Source organism: Hyperolius riggenbachi, chromosome 8 (assembly GCF_040937935.1).
Source record: "Hyperolius riggenbachi isolate aHypRig1 chromosome 8, aHypRig1.pri, whole genome shotgun sequence".
NCBI classification, from domain to species: Eukaryota; Metazoa; Chordata; class Amphibia; order Anura; family Hyperoliidae; genus Hyperolius; species Hyperolius riggenbachi.
The window spans coordinates 205,944,494-205,971,430 of NC_090653.1; the positions used below are offsets into that span (position 1 = coordinate 205,944,494).

The following is a 26,937-nucleotide window of genomic DNA, read 5'->3' on the forward strand; positions in this document are numbered from 1 at the left end:
AGTCCGAAACACACCCAGCTGCTTAGCACTATCAAACGAATCACTATCATGGGCAAAGTGCACTGGACAGAGCTTATTTGGGAAAGGACTAATCAGGTAAGACTATAGGTCCCAGCAATGAAGCAGGTCATTTCAGTGCCGGGTGCTCAGTGCCATGTGCTGAAACTGTGCCCCATCATAGCACTAGTGTTATGCGGCATGCCCTGCGCAAGAGTAATTCAGGGATCCGGCGTTTACCAGACCCCGAAATACATCTCCTTTCAAGTATTTAATGCCGTTGGGTTGAGCAGCAGCAGAGTTAGCTGTCATTCAGCTTAACCAGCGACCGCTTACCGGCGGCTGAAACATATGTACGCCCCTGCAGGCCATTAGCTGCTAATGAAACAGATTATGGCATAACAGTTCCCCTCCAGTTCCCCTCCAGCTGCTAGTGCTGGCGGTGGAGGTAATAAGATGGGTCTTAGAGGGCATTGGCTTGGGCATGCATGCACGGCCATGGGATTACTGCACTAGCCTGAAGTGGAAACCAACCTTTTGGGCCAGACGTCTTGCTGCAATGCTGGCTAGGTGAGTTTGTTGCATTATATTTAAAGATATTTTAAGTCTATAAAATAATTAATTGAACTGATTATAGCTGTAAGTAAATATGGGGAATAAATAAGTCAATAAATAAACCTACAGACTTATAGGCACAAACAGCTATTCTTAGTATAATAATTAATGAAGTGCTTCAATCAGTTGTGAGTTTGTCATTTATATACTTCCCCACCTTCCCGTAAAGTATTCAAAACTTGAAAGATAATTATTTTAGATCCAAAGTATTTTTTAGGGGATTCTTGTTATTATAAGTTGACAAAAAGAATCCATACAGGTCATCTCTGGTACACAGTACTTTCCATATTTTATTGATGACCACACAAATACATAGGCCTCAATTCACTAAGATCATGCTGGAGATAATAAGGCAAGAGATAACTTACCTCCACACAGTGAGAGAGTTATTTTATCTCTTCATTCCTTAAGTTACCTCTTCTGTAGTTAATTTACCTCCTCTGTAGTTATTTTCACACGCAGTTAATAAACAGCCTGTCTTTAACTCTGGAGTTATTTTAAGGATTGAAGAGTTAACTTAAAGACAGAAGAGTTAACTTTAGGCTTGCCTGAGGTAAAATGTTTCCAGAATACTACATGCCTTATCACCATGGTAACAACTCTAGAAGAGTTATTAAAGACAGGAGATAAGCTTAGTGAATTGAGGTCATACTCTTTTACAATGACAGCAGGTATCACAATCATAAAAATAACATTCATTATTGAACAATGTGGAGGCTGTGTGTAAGTCTCCATTTTTTTAGAATAGGATGTATGTTATCCTTGCAGTTGTGCTACCTACTTGACATTGTATAATACTATGCATTTTTATGGTCAATAAAATTGTAAAGTACAGTATTGTTTTTACAAGAGATAACTTATACTGATATTACTCGTTGGAATTATTTTTGCCAATATTATGAAACACGTAAAACATTCCATTGGCTCAAAATTAATTTATTTTAAATAACAAATCTGCAACAATTTTTTAAAAAGCACAATAATAGTGTAGTTGAAATCTCCTTTTACAGTGTATCCAGCATTTGCTCACACAATTATATCTCTGTTTCAGGTATGAAACAGGACTTCCATATTATCCTTACTGCAATCGTAGGTGCAATGAGTTAGCAACCATAGATACCACTGCATGACAACATTGGTCCCAGGATCAGGTTTTCTTTTAAACAAAAGCAGTTAAAAATTAGGTTTTGCTTGCAAAAGTGGCCTACATAATTGATTTATTTTAGTATTTATCTGAGAACCAGGAAGAAAATCCCTTTCACGGCACCAACATGAAATTTTAAAACCAAACAAACACAGGGACATTAAGTGTAATTTAAATGTCTGGTAAAATTAATGAGTAGGTCTTTAATTATTTGTTTATTTTAGTTTTGGTATCACATGAATTACAGGCTCTCAGTGTTTTTATTCCATTTTTATCTTGGTTACAAATGTGGAATATAGTACAAATTTCTCTTGTTACTCTAAAACAGGCTGAAATTTAACTTTTTCATAGCTGAAGTTAATAAGATGATTTATTATAACTGACTTACAAGGCTTATTCAATGTATGTTGTGATGTGGGTGCCAGCTTTGTAGTTATACATTTAGTAAAAACAAAACTAATAAAAAAACAAACAAACAGAGAGCGGGCATTTTTCACTTGTATTCTAGTATTGAAAAGCAGAGAAAGTAAATGCCATGTAATCCACTCAGTGGAAAAATAAAAACAAAATGCAACTGACATGTACTGGAGATGCAAAAGTGGCAAACAGATAGTTTAAAGGGAACCTAAAGTGAGTGGACTACGGTGGCTACCATCTTCATTCCTTTCACACAAGTCACACAACTACAACAAGCATGCATCTGATTGAGTCAGACCAAAGTCAAAGCATCTGTTCTTAATACTCATTCTGGTCCAATGACTTAATGTATCAGAGGGGCAGAACAACAGCACTGACTGAAAGGAAATGTAAAGCAACTAGGCGACTAAAAAACAAAAGTCAGATACTTAACTGTGAGCAGAGAAGGCTCTGGATCCTATAGTGTATTCCCTGTCTTCTCTTGTTCCCCTTGTTTCAGCACCGTCACCCTTGTTTAACCACTTCCCGACCGCCGTATTGACAAATGGCGGCCGGGAAGTGGACCCCGCAAGGACCGCCGTATTGACAATTGGCGGCGGTCCTTGTAGGGGCATGGGCGGCGCGATCGCGTCATTCGTGACGCGATCGGTCGCCGGGGACTGGCTCCGCCCACCTCGCGCAGTAACCCGCCGGCTGTTCGGAAGCACCGGCGGGTTACTAAACACCCGATCGCCGCATACAAAGTGTATAATACACTTTGTAATGTTTACAAAGTGTATTATACAGGCTGCCTCCTGCCCTGGTGGTCCCAATGTACGAGGGACCACCAGGGCAGGCTGCAGCCACCCTATGTCGCACCCAAGCACACTGATTTTACCCCCCCCCCGCCTCAGATCGCCCACAGCACCCCTCAGACCCCCCCCTGCCCACCCCCCAGACCCCTGTTTGCACCCAATCATCCCCCTAATCACCCATCAATCACTCTCTGTCACTATCTGTCAACACTATTTTTTTTTATCCCCCCCCTGCCCCCCCTGATCACCCCCCCCCCACCCCTCAGATTCTCCCCAGACACCCCCCCCCCCTGTGTACTGTATGCATCTATCCCCCTGATCACCTGTCAATCACCCGTCAATAACCCGTCAATCACCCATCAATCACCCATCAATCACCCCCTGTCACTGCCACCCATCAATCAGCCCCTAACCTGCCCCTTGTGGGCAATCTGATCACCCACCCACACCAATAGATCGCCCGCAGATCCGACATCAGATCACCTCCCAAGCGCAGTGTTTACATCTGTTATCTACCCTAAACACCCACTAATTACCCATCAATCACCCATCAATCACCCCTTATCACCACCTGTCACTGTTACCCATCAGATCAGACCCTAATCTGCCCCTTAAGGGCACCCAATCACCCTCTTACACGCTCAGATTGCCCTCAGACCCCCCTTATCAATTCGCCAGTGCAATATTTACATCTGTGCTTCCCTGTAATAACCCACTGATCACCTGTCAATCACCTGTCAATCACCCATCAATCACCCCCTGTCACTGCCACCCATCAATCACCCCCTGTCACTGCCACCCATCAATCAGCCCCTAACCTGCCCCTTGTGGGCAATCTGTTCACCCACCCACACCAATAGATTGCCCGCAGATCCGACGTCAGATCACCTCCCAAGCGCAGTGTTTACATCTGTTATCTACCCTAAACACCCACTAATTACCCATCAATCACCCGTCAATCACCCCTTATCACCACCTGTCACTGTTACCCATCAGATCATACCCTAATCTGCCCCTTGCGGGCACCCAACCACCCGCCTACACACTCAGATTGCCCTCAGACCCCCCTTATCAATTCGCCAGTGCAATATTTACATCTGTGCTTCCCTGTAATAACCCACTGATCACCTGTCAATCACCTGTCAATCACCCATCAATCACCCCCTGTCACTGCCACCCATCAATCACCCCCTGTCACTGCCACCCATCAATCAGCCCCTAACCTGCCCCTTGTGGGCAATCTGTTCACCCACCCACACCAATAGATCGCCCGCAGATCCGACGTCAGATCACCTCCCAAGTGCATTGTTTACATCTGTTCTCTCCTCCAAACACCCACTAATTACCCATCAATCACCCCCTGTCACTGCTATCCATCAGATTAGACCCCTATCTGCCCCTAGGGCACTCAATCACCCGCCCACACCCTCAGAACGCCCTCAGACCCCAGCCCTGATCACCTCGCCAGTGCATTTCTTGCATCTATTCCCCCCTCTAATCACACCTTGAGACACCCATCAATCACCTCCTGTCACCCCCTAGCACACCTACCCATCAGATCAGGCCCTAATTTGCCCCGTGTGGGCTCCTGATCACTCGGCCAAACCCTCAGATCCCCCTCAGACCCCCTTCCGATCAGCTCCCCAGTGCATTGATTGCATCTATTTTCCCCTCTAACCACCCCCTGAGACACCCATCAATCACCTCCTGTCACCCCCCTAGCACTCCTATCCATCAGATCAGGCCCAATATAACCTGTCATCTAAAAGGCCACCCTGCTTATGACCGGTTCCACAAAATTCGCCCCCTCATACACCACCTGTCATCAAAATTTGCAGATGCTTATACCCCTGAACAGTCATTTTGCGACATTTGGTTTCAAGACTACTCCTCACGGTTTAGGGCCCCTAAAATGCCAGGGCAGTATAGGAACCCCACAAATGACCCATTCTAGAAAGAAGAGACCCAAAGGTATTCCGTTAGGAGTATGGTGAGTTCATAGAAGATTTTATTTTTTGTCACAAGTTAGCGGAAAATGACACTTTGTGAAAAAAAACAATTAAAATCAATTTCCGCTAACTTGTGACAAAAAAATAAAAACTTCTATGAACTCCCAATACTCCTAACAGAATACCTTGGGGTGTCTTCTTTCTAAAATGGGGTCATTAGTGGGGTTCTTATACTGCCCTGGCATTTTAGGGGCCCTAAACTGTGAGGAGTAGTCTTGAAACAAAAATGACCTGTGAAATCCTAAAGGTACTCATTGGACTTTGGGCCCCTTAGCCCTAACACTTCACAGTTTACCAGTACATAGAGTTAGTGAGCCGATTCTGGTTCCACATTTCCTTACTCTTACATTAACAGGCCCAATACCTTTTTACATTAAGGGCATTGAACCATAGGCCTAGTAATACACTAATATTTAGACTGCTAGACCGCCCCACTTACACAACAGACCCTTGGGGCTCATACAAAATGGAGGACAGTTAGGAGTCATGATGGTCCGCTGTTTCTTTATTGAAAGTTGTTATCAATGTTCCATGGTTGACCTGATGTTCATTAAGTGTTATTAGACCTTAATATATCCCCCTCAAGATTCCATTCCACAAGTAGAAGGGCGGAGAGGAACTCCATTGCACTTGCTTCTATCTATCCATAGGTATAACCCCAGGCCAGCCGACTCACTGCCCTGTGCTAGCCCCTTCCCCCAACTCATAACCCTGGAAGAGTTTGGCCGTCATCTATGATGTACCTAAGCTTTTTAAAAAAACGAAACTAAATAATTAAATATTTGATAACCTTCTACGCTATATTTAATGTCTTACCCCTTACAAGATTAATAACTGATCGGGATACGACCATATTAATCTTCTTAGACCCCTGAATAAAGGGCTAGTAATGTTCAGTCAGGCCCCGACGAAATAGCTTATACCTTCCTCCCCTAGATGGCAGACACCTGCTGTCCCCTTGACCTGTATGTCCTAATTAGGCTACTAAATCGCTGTGTCTCGTTTATCCCCCATCCTATAATATTTATAACATCCCCATCTCCTCCCCTTCCCATCAAGCGGCCAAAGCAATTAAGTAATTTAACAGATTCGCCAAAAGTTACCCCTATCCCTTATTAAGGAAACTTAAACCTGTATAAAATAGCTACCCCTCTTTTAAAATCTGGTCCTCAACAAGATGGCCACCATCAGGTCATTTATCCTCCTTAGATATCCCTCGTTCGCCCCAAATAATTATAGTGATAGCCATATCCCTGCCCCCGAGCCTTTTGCCAGCGGCGGTATATCTGTCTGGCTCTTTCTATGGCCGCCACTACAGACAACCCACCTCTTATACCATTGGCCCTCGGTAAAATGGCCGCATATTCAGGACCTCATCTAACCCAATATGGCCACCGGCTTTTGCGCCACCTCCCCATGGTGCCCGCCCCCTCTCCTAGCCCATACCCAAAATGGCCACGGAGATACTTCCACCAGTATCTTCGTTCCGCTCCCGCCTATTGGCCTGCACATCCGGACGCCTGACGTTCGTCATGACGCACAGCGCGTCTATTTCCCTCCTGAACATAAATACGAGACCTAGGGCGCGCATGGTGAAAGACAGGCGCCCACCGAACGGATACAGCTAATCAGCTGGTAAGTGCTCCATTTTTTTGCTCGCTACCTTGAGCGGACATATCCCGCACTCCACCCTGTCCCTATTTCCACCTGCTCACTTTGACCCATTTCTCCTCCTCCGGATATACTTTCTATATCCTAAAGGGCATACTTAACCTGGACACACCCTCCATTCCCCCCCCCCTCCCTTACACCCCCTCCCTACCCACCTACCCTATGCCTGCCTCCATCCCTTTCTTTCCCCCCTCCTTCCCCCAGCCAGAGTATATTTCTGTCCACACTTAATATAGGTGCTAGGACAGATTACATTAAAATATAAGTTTTCCTCACAAGTTAAATATATCATTAGAGTTTAGTCATCAGATGCTAATCAAATGCTAATTGTCTTATTATTATGTGTGCCCAGGAAAAAATTGCCGAATTAATTATATAGCAATATTATATCTTATGCCATTTTACTAGGGGACCGGGCAATGAACCAGGACTTTGAATTCTTTATGGACTCCTGTTACTGTGTTTTTTATATATCGACATGTTTTTTATGATTTTTATGAATTTTATGTTGTCGTCCTATAGACTTTTATGTATTGTTTTACAGCTGTACATGTTCTGAGCGCCATTTTATGTTTTATTTTATAAGGCACTTATTTGACCTGAGGAAGCGGCTTACGCCGAGAAACGCGTTGTCACAGTGCTGTTCGCAATCAATAAATGAAATTATATTTTATACCTAATCTGACCAAGCTAAATTTATTAGTCAGAAACAACCAATAATCTTTTCTCCATATTCTTCATCCATTGTGAAGAAGTATTTATCATTTTATTTCCACATTTGGGCGCCTCCAACCATCCAAATTCATTTTATACCCCTGAACAGTCATTTTGCGACATTTGGTTTCAAGACTACTCCTCACGGTTTAGGGCCCCTAAAATGCCAGGGCAGTATAGGAACCCCACAAATGACCCCATTCTAGAAAGAAGAGACCCAAAGGTATTCCGTTAGGAGTATGGTGAGTTCATAGAAGATTTTATTTTTTGTCACAAGTTAGCGGAAAATGACACTTTGTGAAAAAAAAAAACAATTAAAATCAATTTCCGCTAACTTGTGACAAAAAAATAAAAACTTCTATGAACTCCCAATACTCCTAACGGAATACCTTGGGGTGTCTTCTTTCTAAAATGGGGTCATTAGTGGGGTTCTTATACTGCCCTGGCATTTTAGGGGCCCTAAACCGTGAGGAGTAGTCTTGAAACAAAAATGACCTATGAAATCCTAAAGGTACTCATTGGACTTTGGGCCCCTTAGCGCAGTTAGGGTGCAAAAAAGTGCCACACATGTGGTATCACCATACTCGGGAGAAGTAGTATAATGTGTTTTGGGGTGTATTTTTACACATACCCATGCTGGGTGGGAGAATACTTCTGTAAATGACAATCTTTTGATTTTTTTACACACAGTTGTCCATTTACAGAGTTATTTCTCCCACCCAGCATGGGTATGTGTAAAAATACACCCCAAAACACATTGTACTACTTCTCCTGAGTACGGCGATACCACATGAGTGGCACTTTTTTGCACCCTAACTGCGCTAAGGGGCCCAAAGTCCAATGAGTACCTTTAGGATTTCACAGGTCATTTTGAGAAATTTCATTTCAAGACTACTCCTCACGGTTTAGGGCCCCTAAAATGCCAGGACAGTATAGGAACCCCACAAATGACCCCATTTTAGAAAGAAGACACCCCAAGGTATTCCGTTAGTAGTACAGTGAGTTCATAGAAGATTTTATTTTTTGTCACAAGTTAGCGGAAATTGATTTTAATTGTTTTTTTTCACAAAGTGTCATTTTCCGCTAACTTGTGACAAAAAATAAAATCTTCTATGAACTCACCGTACTACTAATGGAATATCTTGGGGTGTCTTCTTTCTAAAATGGGGTCATTTGTGGGGTTCCTATACTGTCCTGGCATTTTAGGGGCCCTAAACCGTGAGGAGTAGTCTTGAAACGAAATTTCTCAAAATGACCTGTGAAATCCAAAAGGTACTCATTGGACTTTGGGCCCCTTAGCGCAGTTAGGGTGCAAAAAAGTGCCACACATGTGGTATCGCCGTACTCAGGAGAAGTAGTATAATGTGTTTTGTGGTGTATTTTTACACATACCCATGCTGAGTGGGAGAAAGACCTCTGTAAATGGACAATTGTGTGTAAAAAAAAATTAAAAAATTGTCATTTACAGAGATATTTCTCCCACCCAGCATGTGTATGTGTAAAAATACACCCCAAAACACATTATACTACTTCTACTGAGTATGGCAATACCACATGTGTGGCACTTTTTTGCAGCTTAACTGCGCTAAGGGGCCCAAAGTCCAATGAGCACCTTTAGGCTTTACAGGGGTGCTTACAAATTAGCACCCCCCAAAATGCGAGGACAGTAAACACACCCCACAAATGACCCCATTTTGGAAAGTAGACACTTCAAGGTATTCAGAGAGGGGCATGGTGAGTCCGTGGCAGATTTCATTTTTTTTGTCGCAAGTTAGAAGAAATGGAAACTTTTTTTTTTTTGTCACAAAGTGTCATTTTCCGCTTACTTGTGACAAAAAATAATATCTTCTATGAACTCACTATGCCTCTCAGTGAATACTTTGGGATGTCTTCTTTCCAAAATGGGGTCATTTGGGGGGTATTTATACTATCCTGGAATTCTAGCCCCTTATGAAACATGACAGGGGGTCAGAAAAGTCATAGATGCTTGAAAATGGGAAAATTCACTTTTTGCACCATAGTTTGTAAACGCTATAACTTTTACCCAAACCAATAAATATACACTGAATGGGTTTTTTTTTTTTATCAAAAACATGTTTGTCCAGATTTTTCGCGCTGCATGTATACAGAAATTTGACTTTATTTGAAAAATGTCAGCACAGAAAGTTAAAAAAATCATTTTTTTTGCCAAAATTCATGTCTTTTTTGCTGAATATAATAAAAAGTAAAACTCGCAGCAGCAATAAAATAGCACCAAAAGAAAGCTTTATTAGTGACAAGAAAAGGAGCCAAAATTCATTTAGGTGGTAGGTTGTATGAGCGAGCAATAAACCGTGAAAGGTGCAGTGGTCTGAATGGAAAAAAAGTGGCCGGTCCTTAAGGGGGGTAAAGCCCACGGTCCTCAAGTGGTTAAAGTGGCTGTCTTGGGAGGCTTTGGAAGCACTCATGTCCCCAAGTGCTTCTGAAGACAGGTGGTTCAAGCACAATATGGAGCCACCCATCTTTGGAAGCACTTGGGGACACAAGTGCTTCCAAAGTATCCCAAGGGCTCATGGATGTGTATTCGACCAGTTGGTAAAATACACACAACAGGGGTGATAATGCTGAAACGAGGGGAACAAGAGAAGACAGGGAAGGCTCTATGAGATTCAGAGCCTTCCCTGTCTATAGGTAAGTACCGGTATATTGTTAATAATAGTTGGGAGTAAGTCCAAAGTAGACTCGTTTCAAAAAAGTAGTAGGATCCTCATTCGAGTTAGTCACCACACTTGGTAACAAATCAATTTGTATGTAGGAGGATCAATTTGTATTTATGAGACCACATCAAAAGTAATTTTGTGCAAAAAATCAGTATCAAACTTTATTATATCAAAAATCACAAAAAAATCTGTTAAAAGATCTTAGTTTGTCACAATAAAGCCAAGATTCACAGTTGAAAAGTCATGCAGTTTTGAACAAACAGGAAGTGTTTTGTTGTATTAAGTTTTAGCCAGTCTCAGGCAACGACATTAGACCGTTTCTGGTCAGTTTGACCCTTTGTCAGGCTTTTACAAAGCAAATATGAATCAGGTGCGGGTCGATAAGAAGACAGATGCCCCAAAACAAAGCAAGATGGCAAAGGAAATGAAAAATAGGGCAACTGTTTCAAGCAGACGCACCTGTACCTCTCTGATGGCTAGTCCAGCAACCTGTGTCTTCTTATGGAGCCGCACCTGATTCATATATGCTTTGTAAAGGCCTAATGTAGGGTCAAACTGACCGAAAGGGACTAGTGTTGTTGCCTGTAACTGTCTAAAACTTTAAACAACAAAGCACTTCCTGTTTGTTCAAAACTGCATGATTTTTCAACTGCGAATCTTGTGAAGATCTCTGTCTTGGCTTCTTTTTTTTTACAAACTAGGATCTTTTAACAGATTTTTTTGTGATTTTTGATATAATAAAGTTTGATACTTATTTTTGCACACAATTACTTTTGAAGTGGTCTCATAAATACAAATTGATCCTCCTACTTACAAATTAAATTCATAGTTAAGTATCTGCCTTTTATTTTTATAAAATTACTTCATTTACTTGAAGTCATGGTAATATCCTACTAATTAACCAACAACTGGTGCAAGCTAATGCGCTTGCACCGGGAGCTGCAAAAGTATCAACTCAAAAGAAATCTGGAGATGGATCGGTATAAAAGGTGCCAACCTACTCACTTTAAAGAGGAACTGTTGCAAAATCTTAAAATTTAAAACACATACAAATAATAAGTACATTTTTTTCCTGAGTAAAAAGAGCCATAAATTAGTTTTCTCCTATGTTGCTGTTGCTTACAGTAGGTAGTAGAAATCTGACAGAACCAACAGGTTTTGGACTATCCCATCTCCCCATAGGGGATTCTCAGCATGGTCTTCATTCTTTATAAAGACACTCCCTGAAAAAGATTTATACAGAGATGCTGGCCAGCCTTCCTGCTCACTGCACACTTTTTTGGCAGTTTGACGGTGCAACTGCCATTCACTAAGTGCTTTTAAAAATAAAGAAAACCCTGAGAACCCCCCATGAGAAGATGGGCTAGTCCAAAATCTGTTGGTAATGTCAGATTCCTACTACTTACTGTAGGTGACAGCAACATAGGAGAAAAGTAATTTATGGCTCATTTTACTCTGGAAGAAACATACTTCTTATTTGTATATGTTTACATGTATTTTCGATTTTAAGATTTTCGCGACAAAGGTCCTTTAAGAAGGGTGAAGATCAGGGCACCCACCTATTTATAAAAAAAAGTGATTTGTAGCTCTGTATACTACACCGCACTTCACAAATACTTCATGTGACATTGCAATTTTTTTCTTATTTATTTACAAAGCTGCAAAATGAAAAGTTGTTGATGTGAAGTATCATGTAAACGCATGTGGTAAACTAATGCTAAGGTCTGAAAACATGCAAAATAATTCACTTAAAGCAATTTTTCTCAACAGTATTATAACATGTACCCTTTATTAATGACTGTGCTGGCCAAGTACCCCCTACTTTGGGAAACATAATTTCAAGTACCTCTTGACATATATATACTTATTAGGAGTTATTCTTGATTGTTTATAAATGCTTTTCAAGCATGTCTTGATGCTTTTAATTAACTATAAAAACGTATTCAAGTTTGTTTTTATTTGATTTATCATTTTTTAATCTCAAAACTAGCTGTAATGGAGTGACTATGACAAGATCAAGAACCCCCTGGGCCCTAAAAAGGTACCCCCTGGGGTATGCATACCATGTATTTAGATCCTAAGACCTAGAGGATAGTCTACGCAGCATGATCATGCCATTAAAATAATGAACTTTACAGCATCCAGATTCCTGAAATGTGTGCCACCACAGAGAAATGCAGGAAAAGACTATAAGCTTCTAGTTTTTAGAGCATGTAGTCCAAAAGGAACCCAGGGAAAATACCACATATAGATAATTTACCTTTACTAAGGGATAGTTTTTGATTAAATTGCCCCCTCATCCTAGTATAGTTGTATTCTGAAAAAAAAAAAGGTTTTTGGTCAAAGGATGATGTCTTAAGGAAGGGATTTTTTCCCCTCATCAAATCAAATAGAGACTCGTGAAATCGATCATTTGTTTTTGTTTTAAAAGAAATTCATCCATTTATTAAATTTTACAAGGACAAGTTAAAAACGGCAATATATCGCAAATTTTTCCAACATCAATAATTGTTATATACCTATATACAAAAAGTAATATAAATACCCCTATTTCCTCAATATTCTAAGGACAGGGATAGGGGTACTTTCTCCTATTGGGAGGGTGTGTGTAGCATATTGTACCACTTAACCCATAATGGAGAGGTAGAGCCACATGTTAAACAAATAGTACAATGTAATACAAAGACCAGTTTTGGGAGACTAGATGTGTTTCTTGAACCTGGAAATTAACTATCCACTTCAGTAACAAAATCCTGGCTTAGGGAACTCTCAGACGTAGGCTCAACCTCTTCAGGACCGTAGGCTTACACCCCCTAGTGACTGAGCTATTTTTTACAATTTAGTCCACTGCAGCTTTAAGGCCTCGCTGCAGGGCCATACATCTCAGTACACAAGTTACCCCCCCCCCTTTTCTGCCCACCAACAGAGATTTCTGTTGGTGGGCTGTGATCGCTGCTAAAATGTTTATTTTTTTTATATATATATATTTATTTGTTTTTTTTCTTCTAATAAATATAGCTATTTTGTTTATTTTGTCCCCAGCCCTCCCCCCGCCAGCATCAGCCTATGACAGCCGATCTCTCTTCTGCCTCCCAGGGGGACAGCCATGCCACTCGGCTGTCCCCAGTACATCACTGCCGTAGATCGCAGCACTGAACCATGTAAATAGATGGCGTCTAACAGTCTCCTACCAGCGTCAGTCAAGCAGAGAAATGCGTGCGCATTGGCGCGCGCTCTTGTGCAAAACCCCGCCCAAGGACTTGACGTCAATTGGCGTTAGGTGGTCCTGGGGCTGCCACCATTAGGGAGTTAAGATCAATTCTAGGAATATATTATGTTTAAGGTAGACCTTAACTCTTGCATAGGACAGAAAGAAATGTCCCCTGTATGTATTTAGAGAGTATAGGCTGTCTAATTCCCCCTCATCTGTGACTAATTTGTCTCCCAGCTGTATCAACTGGCTGCCTTGGCAGAGCAGCTTATTTGTAAACACAGGATGTTAACCCTTTGTCTGCTTCCATGAAAGCAGGAAGTAAAGATATTTGTGGATCTTGGGGATTGGCATCTGATCTATGCAGCTGCCTGGTTTTAGTTTTTTACAAATAGCTACATTAAACATCTATTCAAGTTTGCAGCGAAAATTTGCTTTGACAACATTAGTAAACAGGCCTAAACCTTACTTTCATATTAGTGAAAAGCATTTTGCGCTGGCAGCACAGTGAAATTTCTGGGTACAAGCTCTATGTCAAGACTCGGGGTTAGTTGCAGCAGTATTGCTTGCTTGCTTGCTGTCAATTAGGGGTAGGACATGTTTCCCTAATTTTTAAACCACTGTATGACTTTTTTAGGCTTCTTTCAGATAAACAGCTGAAGTGTTTGTTTATTGGACAGTTCAGACACCCAAATGTTAGCCACGTGTGCTTTTCAGCAGCAATTTATTGCAGCCAAATGGCAGTATTTGTAACCCCACACATGTCAGTAGCTGACATATTGTGGGGTTATCCAGCAGCAAAAATCTGTGACATGTTGCCTCTGAGCATGACCAGAATCAGTTGTGACTCAGTACTGTGGCTGCTTCCCCATCAGCCATGCCAAGCGCTAACAAAAGGTGGGTGGAGCCTATGACACAGATGGCTAAGGTATTTTTATTTAAAAAAATGTATGTAGTTGTAATTTTACTATTTTGCCACAAGATGTCCCTACGCATTATCTTCCTGAGCGTACTGGAGGAGAAGGAGGAGGGGATTTCCAAGAATAAACAGGAATTGCCTTAGATGCAAGACAGATGTGACCAAATAACTCATTCTGACCCTTAGATAAGGAGGATACAAACTTTTAGTAAGAGCGACCCATGGATCTAATTGATTACAGTATCCAGAATTTCTGAGTCCGAAGAGAAACACATTTTACAAAAATCCCCTACTACTGGGCATGACCACCAGCAATGTAGATGATCTGCTGAGGTGTCACAACCTCTAAAACGTATGTCTGTAGGGCAGAGACCTCATGGTATAAGATGATCTGGGGTTCTATACTAATCATAAAATATTTTATATGACCTCTCCTTCAAAGTAGAGTCAAGGCACTAGCCATATTTTGAAAAACATTCTACCATTGTTCATAATACCATGTATGGTTTAGCAGGTCCTGCCACTTGGTCATGGCAGTAGACACCATAGCTGTAGAAGATTCTGAAACCAAATAGTAGAGTAGAATTTAGATATGAGGCCTGGTCTAGGAGAGAAATCTTAACAATCGTCCTCAATAGGTGAAGTCACATGGGATAAACCTTATTTTACCAGTTTAATTACAGACCTCTTAATCTCGAGGTATCTAAAAATTTCAGAGCTTAGAAGCCCAAACTGTCTATCTGCTTTACCTATATTCATGTCATACCATATTCTTAACCTCTTGAGGACCGCAGTGTTAAACCTCCCTAAAGACCAGGCCAATTTTCTCAAATTGGGCCACTGCAGCTTTAAGGGCTCGCTGCAGGGCCGCGCAACTCAGCACACAAGTAATTCCCCCCCCCCTTTTTTCCCCACCAACAGAGATTTCTGTTGGTGGGGTCTGATCGCACCCCAGATGTTTGCTTGTTTTGTTTTTTTTAATAAATCTTTACTTCATTATTTATTAAATAAATTTGTGCATTTTTTTATATTTTTATACTTGACAGCAGATCACTTCCCTGCCTCTGGAGGGGACAGCCATATCACACGGCTGTCCCCAGCACAGCGCTGCCTTAGATCGCAGCACTGTACAGAGTAATTAGATGGCGGTTTCGTCGTCTAACAGTCTCCTAGCAGCGATCGCTTCTGGGAGACTGAAGGCGGAGCTCCGCCATCCAAGCAGGGATGCAAGCGCATCGGCGTGCGTGATCTCCTGCAAACCACGCCTCAAGGACCTTACGACGATAGGCGTCCTGGGTCTGCCGCCGCGTCCACGCCCATCGGCGTGATGCTGTCGGCAAGTGGTTAAAGTGTACCAGAGACAAAATATTATAAAAGATTTATACATACCTGGGGCTTCCTCCAGCTTCCTCTGGCCTGATCCCTCCCACGCCGCTGTCCTCCGCCTTCTGGATCCCGTAAAGTCAGCCAGTCATGGCCAGTCTGTGCATGCACAGTGCGGTTGCTCCCCTCCCCTTTTCCCCCCAGTATCGCTCCCGTGGCTGGGAGCACTCTGTGCCAGTGCAGCAGTACTGTGCAGTAGTAGGACCAGGAGAAGGCGGAGGAAGATGTTGTGGGAGCGATCGAAGCAGAGGGAACTGGAGGAAACCCCAGGTACTGTATGTATAAATATTTTAGAATATTTCATCTCTGGTTTAACATGAGTAAAATAGAGATTGTAATATTCCCATCTTCTTCCTTTGTTCACCCACCTATAGTTACCATCAATGTAGTAAACACCCCAATAACATCAACTCCTAAAGCTAGCAGTCTGGGGTTAACTCTGAACTCCAATTTCTCATTTGAACCATGTATTAACACACGAACAACCCCCTGCTACTTTCATCTCAAAAATATCTCCAGAATGCATTCCTTCCTTTCACAGGAGGCTACTAAAAAGCTTGTACTTGCTTTAATTTTATCCTGTCTTGACTATAACACCCTACTCTGGCACCTCTCCAGTTCCTACTGAACTCTACTCATCCACTGTGCCGCCCAGGGTTGCTCGTAAACTACGCCAGCGCGAATCTACGCGTCGTAGTACGCAACTACGCATCGTAGTTCGTAGTCGAAGTTTAAGAACTACACGTACGTATTTCCGCGTAGTCGTAGTCCCGCTATGCGAAGCTTCGCCCGCTACGCATAGTTGACGTATGTATTGCGAAGTCAACTACGCGTGCGGTGACTGCATCTATATGGGTCATTGCGCATGCGCAGAAATATTATTGCCCTTTTAGACGCATACAATTCCGCATTGGAAGGTGGAATGTATGCTTATATTACTTTATATTTGCAAATAGGTTGAAGATTATTGCGGAAATTTTTCCGCATAAGGGCATAATCGGTCGCATTAACTACGCTTTGCACTACGTGAAGCTTGCGTAATTTAACACGTAGTCTACGAAATGCAAACATAGTGAAGTTTCTGATTACATTGCCGTAGATTGCGAAGCGTATTTGTGTAAAAATACGCGTAGTTCCAGCGTAGCGAAGTTGGCTGACTACGACCATCCCTGGTGCTGCCCACTCCTCTGATGCTGCCCCTCTTTGCCAGTACCTCCACTGACTGCCATTTAATCAAATGATCCAATTTAAACTCCTAACCCTTCCATAAAAAGCATTACATATGTTTTCACCTCTGTACATTTCTTCATTAATCTCCAGATACCATCCCTACCAAAATCGTTGCACCTCCCATAAGAACCTCTTGTCATCTAGCCTGCTTACTTTCTATCAAACTCGAATCTTAGACTTCTCATAAGCATCCCCTCTCCTTTGGAACTCTGTCCCACAACTAGTCCATCAGCCTGGAAAACTTCAAATATACTCTCAAAACACACCTTTTCAGACAAGCTTATAATTTGTCATAGCTAGCATTGAAGGCTCAATACTACATCTGTTAACCCCTTTGTCTCCTCCCCTATTGTCTTCACCCCATCAAACCCACCACCCTCTAGACTGTAAGCTTGCAAGGGCAGGAACCTCCCTCTAGTGTTTCTTGTTTCTGCTTAACTTTATCATATGAACATCTACATTGGTGATGTCTCACACTAAACATGAACTATGTATGTATTTGGTATGTCAGGGGCCAGCAGGATAGTGTACAGGTTAAAGTGGTCTAAAACTCTGACATAAAATTCAATAGAAATGTGTTTTCCTACTTTTTATTACCCATACCATTACCATATTTGCTTTTGAGCACAAGTATTATTGTCCATTTACAAATTACAAGTTCCCAAAGTACAGTTTATCTGCTCTGAAAGCTGATTTTTATTATATACTAGTGGAAGACTCCTCGTTTTTTGGCTGTTGTTGGCTCTGCCCGCTTTTTCTAACCTTAACATGCAAACACTCAATGACCACGTTTGTAAGCGTTTGAGTTCCTCTGCAAGAATAATTTTATTTTTTCCATAGAAATAAAACAAATTTTATTGGTTGTTTGTGGCTCTGCCCCTTTTCTGAATATGAACCCGTCACCCAAATGACAGACTGTACCAGGTTCAAGGCCTTTGCTGTTAACAGTGTAAGAATGCCAACAATGTAAATATTCCCCTTGAAAATCACTAGGTGAGTATTGATCGGCTATAGAAGGCTCCTCCCACTTTCCTGGATATTAATCCCAGTTACCCAATGACCAACTGTGCGTAGTTAAATAGCCCTGCCATTAAAAGTGTACGAATGCCTGCAGTTTACATTTTACCAGTTAAATGTTTTTTGGCTCTGCCCACTGTCTGTGACCTTGAGACACCAAGTTGACCAATGACCAAGTTTGTGAGCTTTCGGGTTTTTGGCATCAAAAATGTATTACCTGGAACATATCTTTCCAGGTAGTAAGGGATCTGAATACCAAGTTTCGTTGCAATCGGTCAAGGCGTTTTCGAGTGATGGCGGCATATACATACTCACATACATCCGATTTTATAAATATAGATTCAAATCTTCTATGTTCTGAACTGTGTGCAAGCTTGAAGCAGAAACAGCTGGTTTCAGTTGTTACACGCAATGTAACAACATAGGAATGTAAGCAAAAGATAATATTATCTCTTCTCTGGTTGCGGATCTGAAGCTGAAGAAGAAGTGTTGTCTTAAACTGTTTGAATGCTGTTCTGCTTAAAAAAAATTCTGGTAGTAGGTGTAGGCAGGGGTCACACTTGTCTTTCAGTTTTCTACACTTTTCAGATAACTGAAAGACAAGTGTGACCCCTGCCTTAAATCAGCTTATGTAAATTGTAGAGAAAACTGACAAACTGCGCAGGATGTCAGTTTTTTTTTCTCAGATGAAATCAGTTTTTCTGTGCAGAAAGCGTGCAAGAAAGACAAGTGTGAGGCCTGCCCCTAAGCTGTAATGAGTCTTTTAGAGCAAAAAAGAAATGCTGAGTTTCAAACCACTTTAGGGATGTAACCTTTGATGTAGGATTTGTACACCAGGGTTGGAATCCCGGCTCAAGTCAGTACATAAAACAGTAAGGAGACTTGGGCAATGTAGTGATCATGGAGCATTCCCATACTTAAGGATGGCTTTAGGCTTACCACCTAGATGTAGTGTTTTCATGGGTAAGCAGTGCGTTACATAAATAAATTGCAATGCCAGATTTCACCATTACAAAATGTTACCTCTTGATATATATAACATAACAAAGACACTGAAAGTGTGGGTTATGTTCACAATGTATTAATTGGAAAATTCTCTCTCTGTTTACTAGCCGGTTTGGTACCAAGTGTGCTCGTTGTGGCCGACAGATCTACGCCAGTGACTGGGTGAGAAGAGCTCGAGGGAATGCTTATCACTTAGCGTGCTTTGCCTGTTATTCCTGCAAAAGGCAGCTGTCTACGGGAGAAGAGTTTGGCTTAGTGGAAGAGAAGGTCTTATGCAGAATTCATTATGATACCATGATAGAAAACCTAAAAAGGGCAGCAGAAAATGGTAAGTTCTCAAAGCGTTAGCTATGTGATTGCCATTAAGGCTGGTTTCACACCAGGACGTTGCGTTTTAGGGGACGTTATGGTCGCATAACGTGCCCCTAATGCAATGCCTGGTGCTCTCTGCTGTGGACGTCAGAGTGAGCCGCGTTGTGCAGCTTACTCTGGCGTCCGTGATGCCGTGATGCGTACTCTTGGACGCATGCGGCATCACGTGGTCCCGCCCGGCCAAGCTCCAGGAAGTAAACACTGCACGTCACTGAGTGCAGTGAATATTAATTAGCCATGTGCCTGGCCGCTCTCCGCTCCTCCCCAACGTTACTGAGCATGTGGATGCAGTACTTTGTCTACTGGCGCAGCGTTACTAAGTAACGCAACGTGGGCACTGTGAACAGCCCATTGATTTTTCATTGCTGTGCGGTGGGGTGCGTTACAGGCTGCTCTAACGTGCGCCTGTAACGTCCCACTGTGAAACCAGCCTAATATACTATGCAAAACCTTGGTTAGAGAAAAACATGAAACATAATGTATGTAGATTTGAAGAATAAAGGAAAAAGGAGGAAAATATTGGACCAGTCAACTTTACATCTGTTGGAATAACTTTGCAAGATTGGTATTGCCACCTAAAGAGTCCAGAAGATGCAGTTTAAAGAATGTGCATTGACATTTTGCAAAATACAGTTTTTGTAAAAAAAAAAAAAAGAACATGCAACAATTTCCTCATGCCCTGTTGACTTCAGTGCAAGTTTATTAATCATACATATTTTTGGAACTATTCTTATCTACATGAAATGATAAACACTTTGGCAAACAAATCAGTGAAGTGGTAATGACCATATCTGCACATCACTTTTCAGCTGGGCACAGAGAACACCAAAACCAATAGGGAAGTATTACTAATTGAAATTAGGCAAATAAGGCAAAATTACAGCCTTTAGTGTTTTTCCACCTTATGCATCCGAGCACTTTTCACCTCCCAATCATTTACCAATAACTTTATCACTACATATCACAATGAAATGATCTATACCATGGGATTTTTTTCCGCCACCAATTAGGTTTTCTTTGGGTGGTACATTTTGCCTAAGAATTATTTTTTTCTAAATGAATTTTAACAGGAATATAAAAAAAAAATAGAAAATGTAATTATTTCTCAGTTTTCAGCCATTATAGCTTTAAAATAATACACACTACCATAATTAAAACCCACGTATTGTATTTGTCCATTTGTCCCAGTTATTACACCTTTTAAATTATGTCCCTATGACAATGTATGGCACAAATATTTTATTAGGAAATAAAGGTGCATTTTTTCAGTTTTGCATCCATCACTATTTACAAGCTTAAAAATAATAGTAATATACACTATTGACATGCATATTAAACAAGTTTAGACTTTTAGGTAACTATTTATGGGTTTTTTTATATTGTAATTTTTTTTATTAAAAAAAATATATTGGTATTTTTGGGAGAGGGTGGGAGGTAAACAGTTCATTTTAAATGTAAGTGTGAGTACAGTAAAAAAAAATAAAAAAATATGTAGATGTAGTTTTACTATTTGGCCACAAGATGGCCTCAGTCATTTTTTTTTTATATGCATTCCTGTAAGCGTTAGAGATAGCCCGAATGGTTCGCCGGAGAACTTGTTCATGCAAACTTAGCTGGTTCAAGTTTGCGGTGAACCGCGAACACTTAGAGTGTTCGACCCGCCCCCTATACTACATCATTGGGCTAAACTTTGACCTTCTACATCACAGTCAGCAGACACATGGCAGCCAATCAGGCTGCACACCCTTTTGGAGCACTCCCCCCCCTTATAAAAAGCAGCAGCGTCTGCAATGTTCTCACTCTGTGTGCTGCTGTATTAGTGAGAGAAGTGAGAGACATTGGAGAGATAGCGATAGTTAGGAGGTCTGTTACCTTGCTCCTTGCTGATATTTGTTAATGAAAAGATCCCCAAAACTGCTCTTTTGAGAGCTAATGTTCTTCTGATGTGTTTTTGTGTGTGTGTGTGTGTGTGTGTGTGTGTGTGTGTGTGCCACTGACACTGCATATACAACCCTGTCTGTCACAGCTGGCCCATGCTAATTGCTGTACTGTGCCAGGCCCAGCACATTCAGTGCATACCTTTCACTGCCTCTGTGTGACTGCACTTTGTATTATACCACCAGCAGTCAAGTCAAAAAAGTGTTCAGCACCTCACCTTTATCAAAATGAACTAGGCATGGATCCCGAAGGGCTACTGCCTGCCCGAAGACTAAGTCAGTCCCCACACACAGCATCTCTGCCTGCACCCCGTGTGACTGCCTGCCCCAAGACTACTGTAAGTCAGTCTCCACACAGCATCTCTGCCTGCCAGCCGCTGCTGCCTGCTACAAGACTAAGTTAGTCCCCACATAGCGTCTCTGCCTGTCGGCCGCTGCTGCCTGCCCCAAGACTTAGTCAGTCCCTACACAGCATCTCTGCCTGCAGGCCACTTGACTGCCTTCTCTGCCACCACCAACAGGGTCCAGGACTCCAGGTGGATTCCTGAATTTTTATGGCCGCTTCTGCTAGCAGCGGCTGCTACCAACCATAATAAAAAATTTTCTGGTGCGTGTACATGCCTAATTTTTCTGGCTGCACTGCAGCTGCAACAACAAAACAAAAGGCATGTGTCAATTCCCCTTCGTGATCGTTACCTTGCCAAGGTGAGGGGGCTTGCGTATCGCAATGAAGCAATGACCGGCTATATGAGTGTGTTAAGGGGCACACCTGACCCAAGATAATAAGGTCGTTGCTTCATTGTGGACAGTTGTTCTGTCATTGAGCTACCTTAGCCCGACCATATGGGCTTGAAAACCGCCATCGCCTGCACTCTCGCCATGGTGCGCACCAGTTCAGCACTGCCATCACTACACAAACAGCTGTTTGCGGTGCGTTACACAGTGAGTTTGGTCTGTCAGTGTGAAGCAGTACACTACCTACACTAACTGCTGATCCATGTATACACACGCAAGATGTTTTCAAGCACTTTAGACCTCCAATTTAGCAATGCAATGTGATGTCTGCCTTTTAGTGATTATAACCCAGCTGTGCATCAAATCCATAATTTTCTCCGGGACTTTTGGCATGTATTCCACTCCGCCATGCCCCCATCCAGACCCCTTGAAACATCTTTTCCATCACTTTTGAGGCCAGAAACAGTGTTTGTAGTTTTTCAAGTTCGCCTGCTCATTAAAGTCTATTGCGGTTTGAAAAGTTTGCAGGTTCGCAAACGTTTTTGGAAGTTCGAGTTTGAGGTTCGCGAACCGAAAATCTGAGGTTTGAGCCATCTCTAGTAAGCGTACCATGTACGCTTACAGGAAGTGAACAAGGTAAGTGTCACTTAGAACATAGAAGCCAGCGATCGTTCTAATGGGGACTTAGATCAATGAATGGGAAGTGTGTTCCCATTCATTGATCTCCGGGATAACGGGCGGCGGTGCGGGAGTGCACGCAATCGGCCGCGGGAGTGCGCAGCAGTGGGGTAGCAGCCTTTAGGACATAGCAGCTATGTCCAAAAGACTTAAATAGTTAAACATTGCTTTTTGGTCTCTTTAAGCCCTTTATCCTTTCCAGGTGGTTCTGGGTCAGCAAGAAATGTCTGGGTATTTCGTATTACTAATTAATCAATTTATGTAGGCAAGAATAGGTTATCATTAGAGCAAGTGTGGTAAGTTAGTTGCTAGGTCAGTTTAAGAATAGGTTAGGGTTTTAGAATTAACAGTTAGGCTTAGAGGAAAATATTCTATTACATTAAAGTTATAAATAGATTAGGACAAAGTAAGAATTAGGAAATATTTGAATGGTTGAGATTAGATTTATACGTAGGTGGAAGGTTTGTTTAGGGTTAGACATTGGAGGTGGGGTTAAGGATAGGTACAAGTTAGGGTGGTGGGGAAGGGGATAAGGTTAGGTTTTGGCACAGTAAAAGGGGAAGAAGAGGGCTAAGAATTGCACAAGGAGTAAAATTAGGGTTAAGTTAGGTTAGGTCAGGCGGAGGGATTAGGGCCTCTGCACACTACTTTTATAAATTAACTTGATATCCTGCACCCAGTTAAATGAGTCAATAATTATCTGCTATTTTTAAATTATCATTATGCTATATAAAACAGTAACATATTATAAAGAAGTAGGAACCTCTCCCCACAAGCATACAATCTAAAGCTTGGTACGTTACACACAGTCCCTTTGCTTTGGCTAATTGTAGGTAGGTTAGAAAAGTCTTTTATGAAAAGATTGTTCATTAGTCTAGTGTGTAAAGAGGTGCCCTCAATGCCGCTGATGACGTCGTTAGTGATTGATCAAGTTGGATATTCTCCAATTGGGCCACCAATGGAATCCTAAAGTTACCTGAGGGTTCAAACTCTTGCTATCTAGCGGCACACAATATTTAATCATTCCAAACAGGTTAGCAGAATAATTTACTGTATGTTGTCCAATGACGTCCATCTCAAGAAAATCTCAGTAAATTAGACCCACAGCCCTTCAATTGCAGTTAGCATTGGGTATATCTGTATTCTGTATTTCTCATGGAAAAAAAAAGAAAAAACTGAAATTCTGCTTTTACATTGTGTTGCTATTACCTTCCTTCCTTTGTGCTTTATACAGCAATGATATGATTAAACCATTAGTCATGGCATCCAGCTGTGCAGGTGACAGAAAATTTCCAGCAATCTGTAACCCTTTCTAGGCTACAATGCCCACAAAGAAACCCCATTTCTGTAACAAACATTAATTGTTTTCCTTACTCAAGAAACAGAAAATTGCTTAAAAGCTGCAGTGTAATCGAATAACTAAATAAATAAATAAAAAAAAACCTCTCAAATGTTAGCATTTAATTTTATTAACTGTCTATTGATAAATGTGTAATCTGAGTGCTATGTACTCTTGGTACTCCCTGGTACAATATAACACACACACACACACACACACACACGCACACACAGACACTTAGGTTATATGTCAAATTGTACGTAGTTGGGAAAAAGTCTTAATTTCACTATTAGTAAGTTTGTCGTATAATGTTGTTGGGGAGTTTTCTTATCCAGTTGATAGATGCTTTAGGATTATGTAACGCTCTTGTGAAATCCATGTGACTTATAAAGGAGAAATGTGGTCTATGGGGAGATATTAATGCCTTTGAATAGTTGACTCCATGACAAAACATGGAACAAATGAGACATAAAGTGATTAGAAATGGTTGCACCCTGTTCACATTATTGGGCCATATCCTATTCAAGGTGATAAGTAGCTTGCAGATTCAAGCTACTTATCACCTTGCCATCGCGCGAGGATTACCGGCAAATCCTATTGCCCATATCCCTTGCGCGATGGCCGATTGTTAGGGAGCATTACTAAGGCGAAAGCCTGAGCGATGCTTCCTTTTACCGGGCGATGGGGAGTAAGGTTTACGCTATGGTGCTGTCCTTCAACACCACGGCCTCACTTCCCACACATGCGCACTCACCTGCTGAACATTGCCGCCATCTTTCGCTGCATCATCATGGGGGTCTCCTTCAATAAGGGGACCCTCAGAGCTCCCCGTCGGGTTGCCACACATCTTAGAAGCCCCTCGTGTAGCTCTGCCGAGCTCCCCTGTAAACATACATACCGCCGCTAATCACCCGACGCCTCTCACCGCAAATTCCGTCGCATAATTACAGTGTATCTATCACTGTAATTACTGTGCACATAGGAGCACGGGCAAAGCATCTTTGAATCTGCAGCCGGGGTTCCCCATTGGGCCGCTGTTTGAGCCATTTTATTGGTTCAGACAGCAGACCAATGGGGAGCCCCAGCAGCAGATTTAAAGATGCTTTGCCCAGGCTCCTATGCTCCTATGAAGTCTATGATATATTTTGTTTCTAGCTCACACAGTTCTATGTCTTTTTTGTATGTTTTGGTAACGAAAAGCTAGCAGGCAGCTTTGTTGAGCAAGCAGATCAAATAAGGTTTGTGTAAGAAGACAAATAACAAATGTACACATTTTACAGGTAACGGAATCACATTGGAAGGAGCTGTACCATCAGAACAAGACAGCCAACCAAAGCCAGCAAAAAGAGCGCGCACTTCTTTCACAGCAGAACAGCTACAGGTAGGAAGTTGACACAGGTAGAGATTGTGTGTGAAAGCTTTATTTAATATTAAATACAATAATAATTAGCATCATCTTGCTTAAACGTGTTATTAATTTGATTTCAGGTGTTAGATCTCTGTTATAGTGCCCATACATGGTACAATTTTTCATTTTCTTTTTTTCGATAAGATAATTTAGTTTGATATTTCCATTAGATTGAATATAAAGATTTCTCCAACATGTCCGATTTTTATTGAAAAAACAGGATAAAAATTATTTTTTACTTTCATTCAATTCAATCATTTTGGTCAAATAAATGGAAAAATTGAATGTGTTTTTTATTGTACCGTGTATGGGCACCATTACAGTGTTATCACATCTTCTACTAACTTTGCAGTGTTAGAGAAAACACAACTTTGATGCTACCGTGACAATGACATCAAAGGAGGCCAGTGCAGAAGGGGCATGACTGGGGCAGAAGGGGGTGTGGCTAGACTCCAAACTAGGAAGTCCATTGTAACCCCCCAAAGCTCACCGAGGTTCAGCAGAGCCTCATTAATGAGAGTAGCCTATGCTGCAGATGTAGTAAGGATGTATTCTGTACAGCTTTGCCCTGCAATATGGATCCAGTGATTCACTAAAGCTTAGCCCAGGCAAACCAAGCAGCTGCTTGCGGTCTCACCCACAGCAGAGGCCTCCCATGTTGCCAGGCCACCCTGTCTGTGATTTGTATGGCCACTACTGCCCCCCCCCCCCCCCGTTACTCACTCACAGACCTCAGATCAGTGGCAACATGAATAGAGTGAAGAGCGGCGCAGTGTCCACGAAGAACACTTCAGAAGCTGGAAGTGAGTCATTGCTCACTTTCAGCATTTGAAGTGCGGCATGTGGTCAGCGTGCACTGCTTTCTTTTTGGGTCGCTGCTGATCTGCAGGCCTGTGGGTGTTGGGGATGGGAGGGTGGCAGAAAGCTACATACCCCCACTGACACTTTTATGGAGGGAAGGGCCACATTTGACTACCTATTACCACGGGAGAAGGTGCTTCTAACTGTGGGTGGAAGGGCCACAAATTATGTGCTGCTTGGAGGCCACAAAAACCTTAGCAGCACCCCTGTACTATAGGGCTACTTTATAAGAAACTTGGGCCCTTATTCAAGTCACTTTTTTTACTTACATTGTCTCCTAGGTGATATTTCACACCTTATCAATAAAATGCCCTTTAAGCCCCCCTAAAGCAAGAAAATAGTTTCGACAGTACTTTTTCAACCAACTACTTTTTGGTACTTTTTTAACTGCAGAATGCTGAAAAGTTATTTTAAACAGAAAATAAAAAAAAATTATCTCCTAGGAGAAAACGTAAAGAAAAAGTGAATTGAATAAGGACCCTGGAGCAAAAGAAGATGCCATTGCTTTCTTCCTTTTAAAAATGCTACTTCCCTGGCTGAGGTGCTTATCCTCTGTCTTTAAATCCCAATTAAACCACAAGGCACATTTTACACATAAATTACCTTTGGAACAATACTTTTGGGTGAAAAAATACTTTGTACAGCTTTGCTTGCCTGCAGCAGTGAACCTATCAGAGAATGACTAGATTATTGTAAGAAAACGTTGGTCTTACAATTGCTCAACAATCGCTAATACCAGTGAACATTAACCACTTGATGACCCACCCTTTACCCCCCCTTAA

At 41.8% G+C, this 26,937-nt stretch overlaps 1 protein-coding gene across 1 annotated transcript in view; it reads left to right on the forward strand.

Moving 5' to 3' along the window:
• Positions 1-26,937, forward strand: part of LHX6 (LIM homeobox 6) — a 239,868-nt gene that overhangs the window by 191,603 nt on the left and 21,328 nt on the right. Inside the window, exons 4-5 of the mRNA XM_068249721.1 lie at positions 18,933-19,153; positions 25,167-25,267. Coding sequence (XP_068105822.1) covers positions 18,933-19,153; positions 25,167-25,267 — 322 coding nt within the window. The remainder of the gene's footprint in view (positions 1-18,932; positions 19,154-25,166; positions 25,268-26,937) is intronic.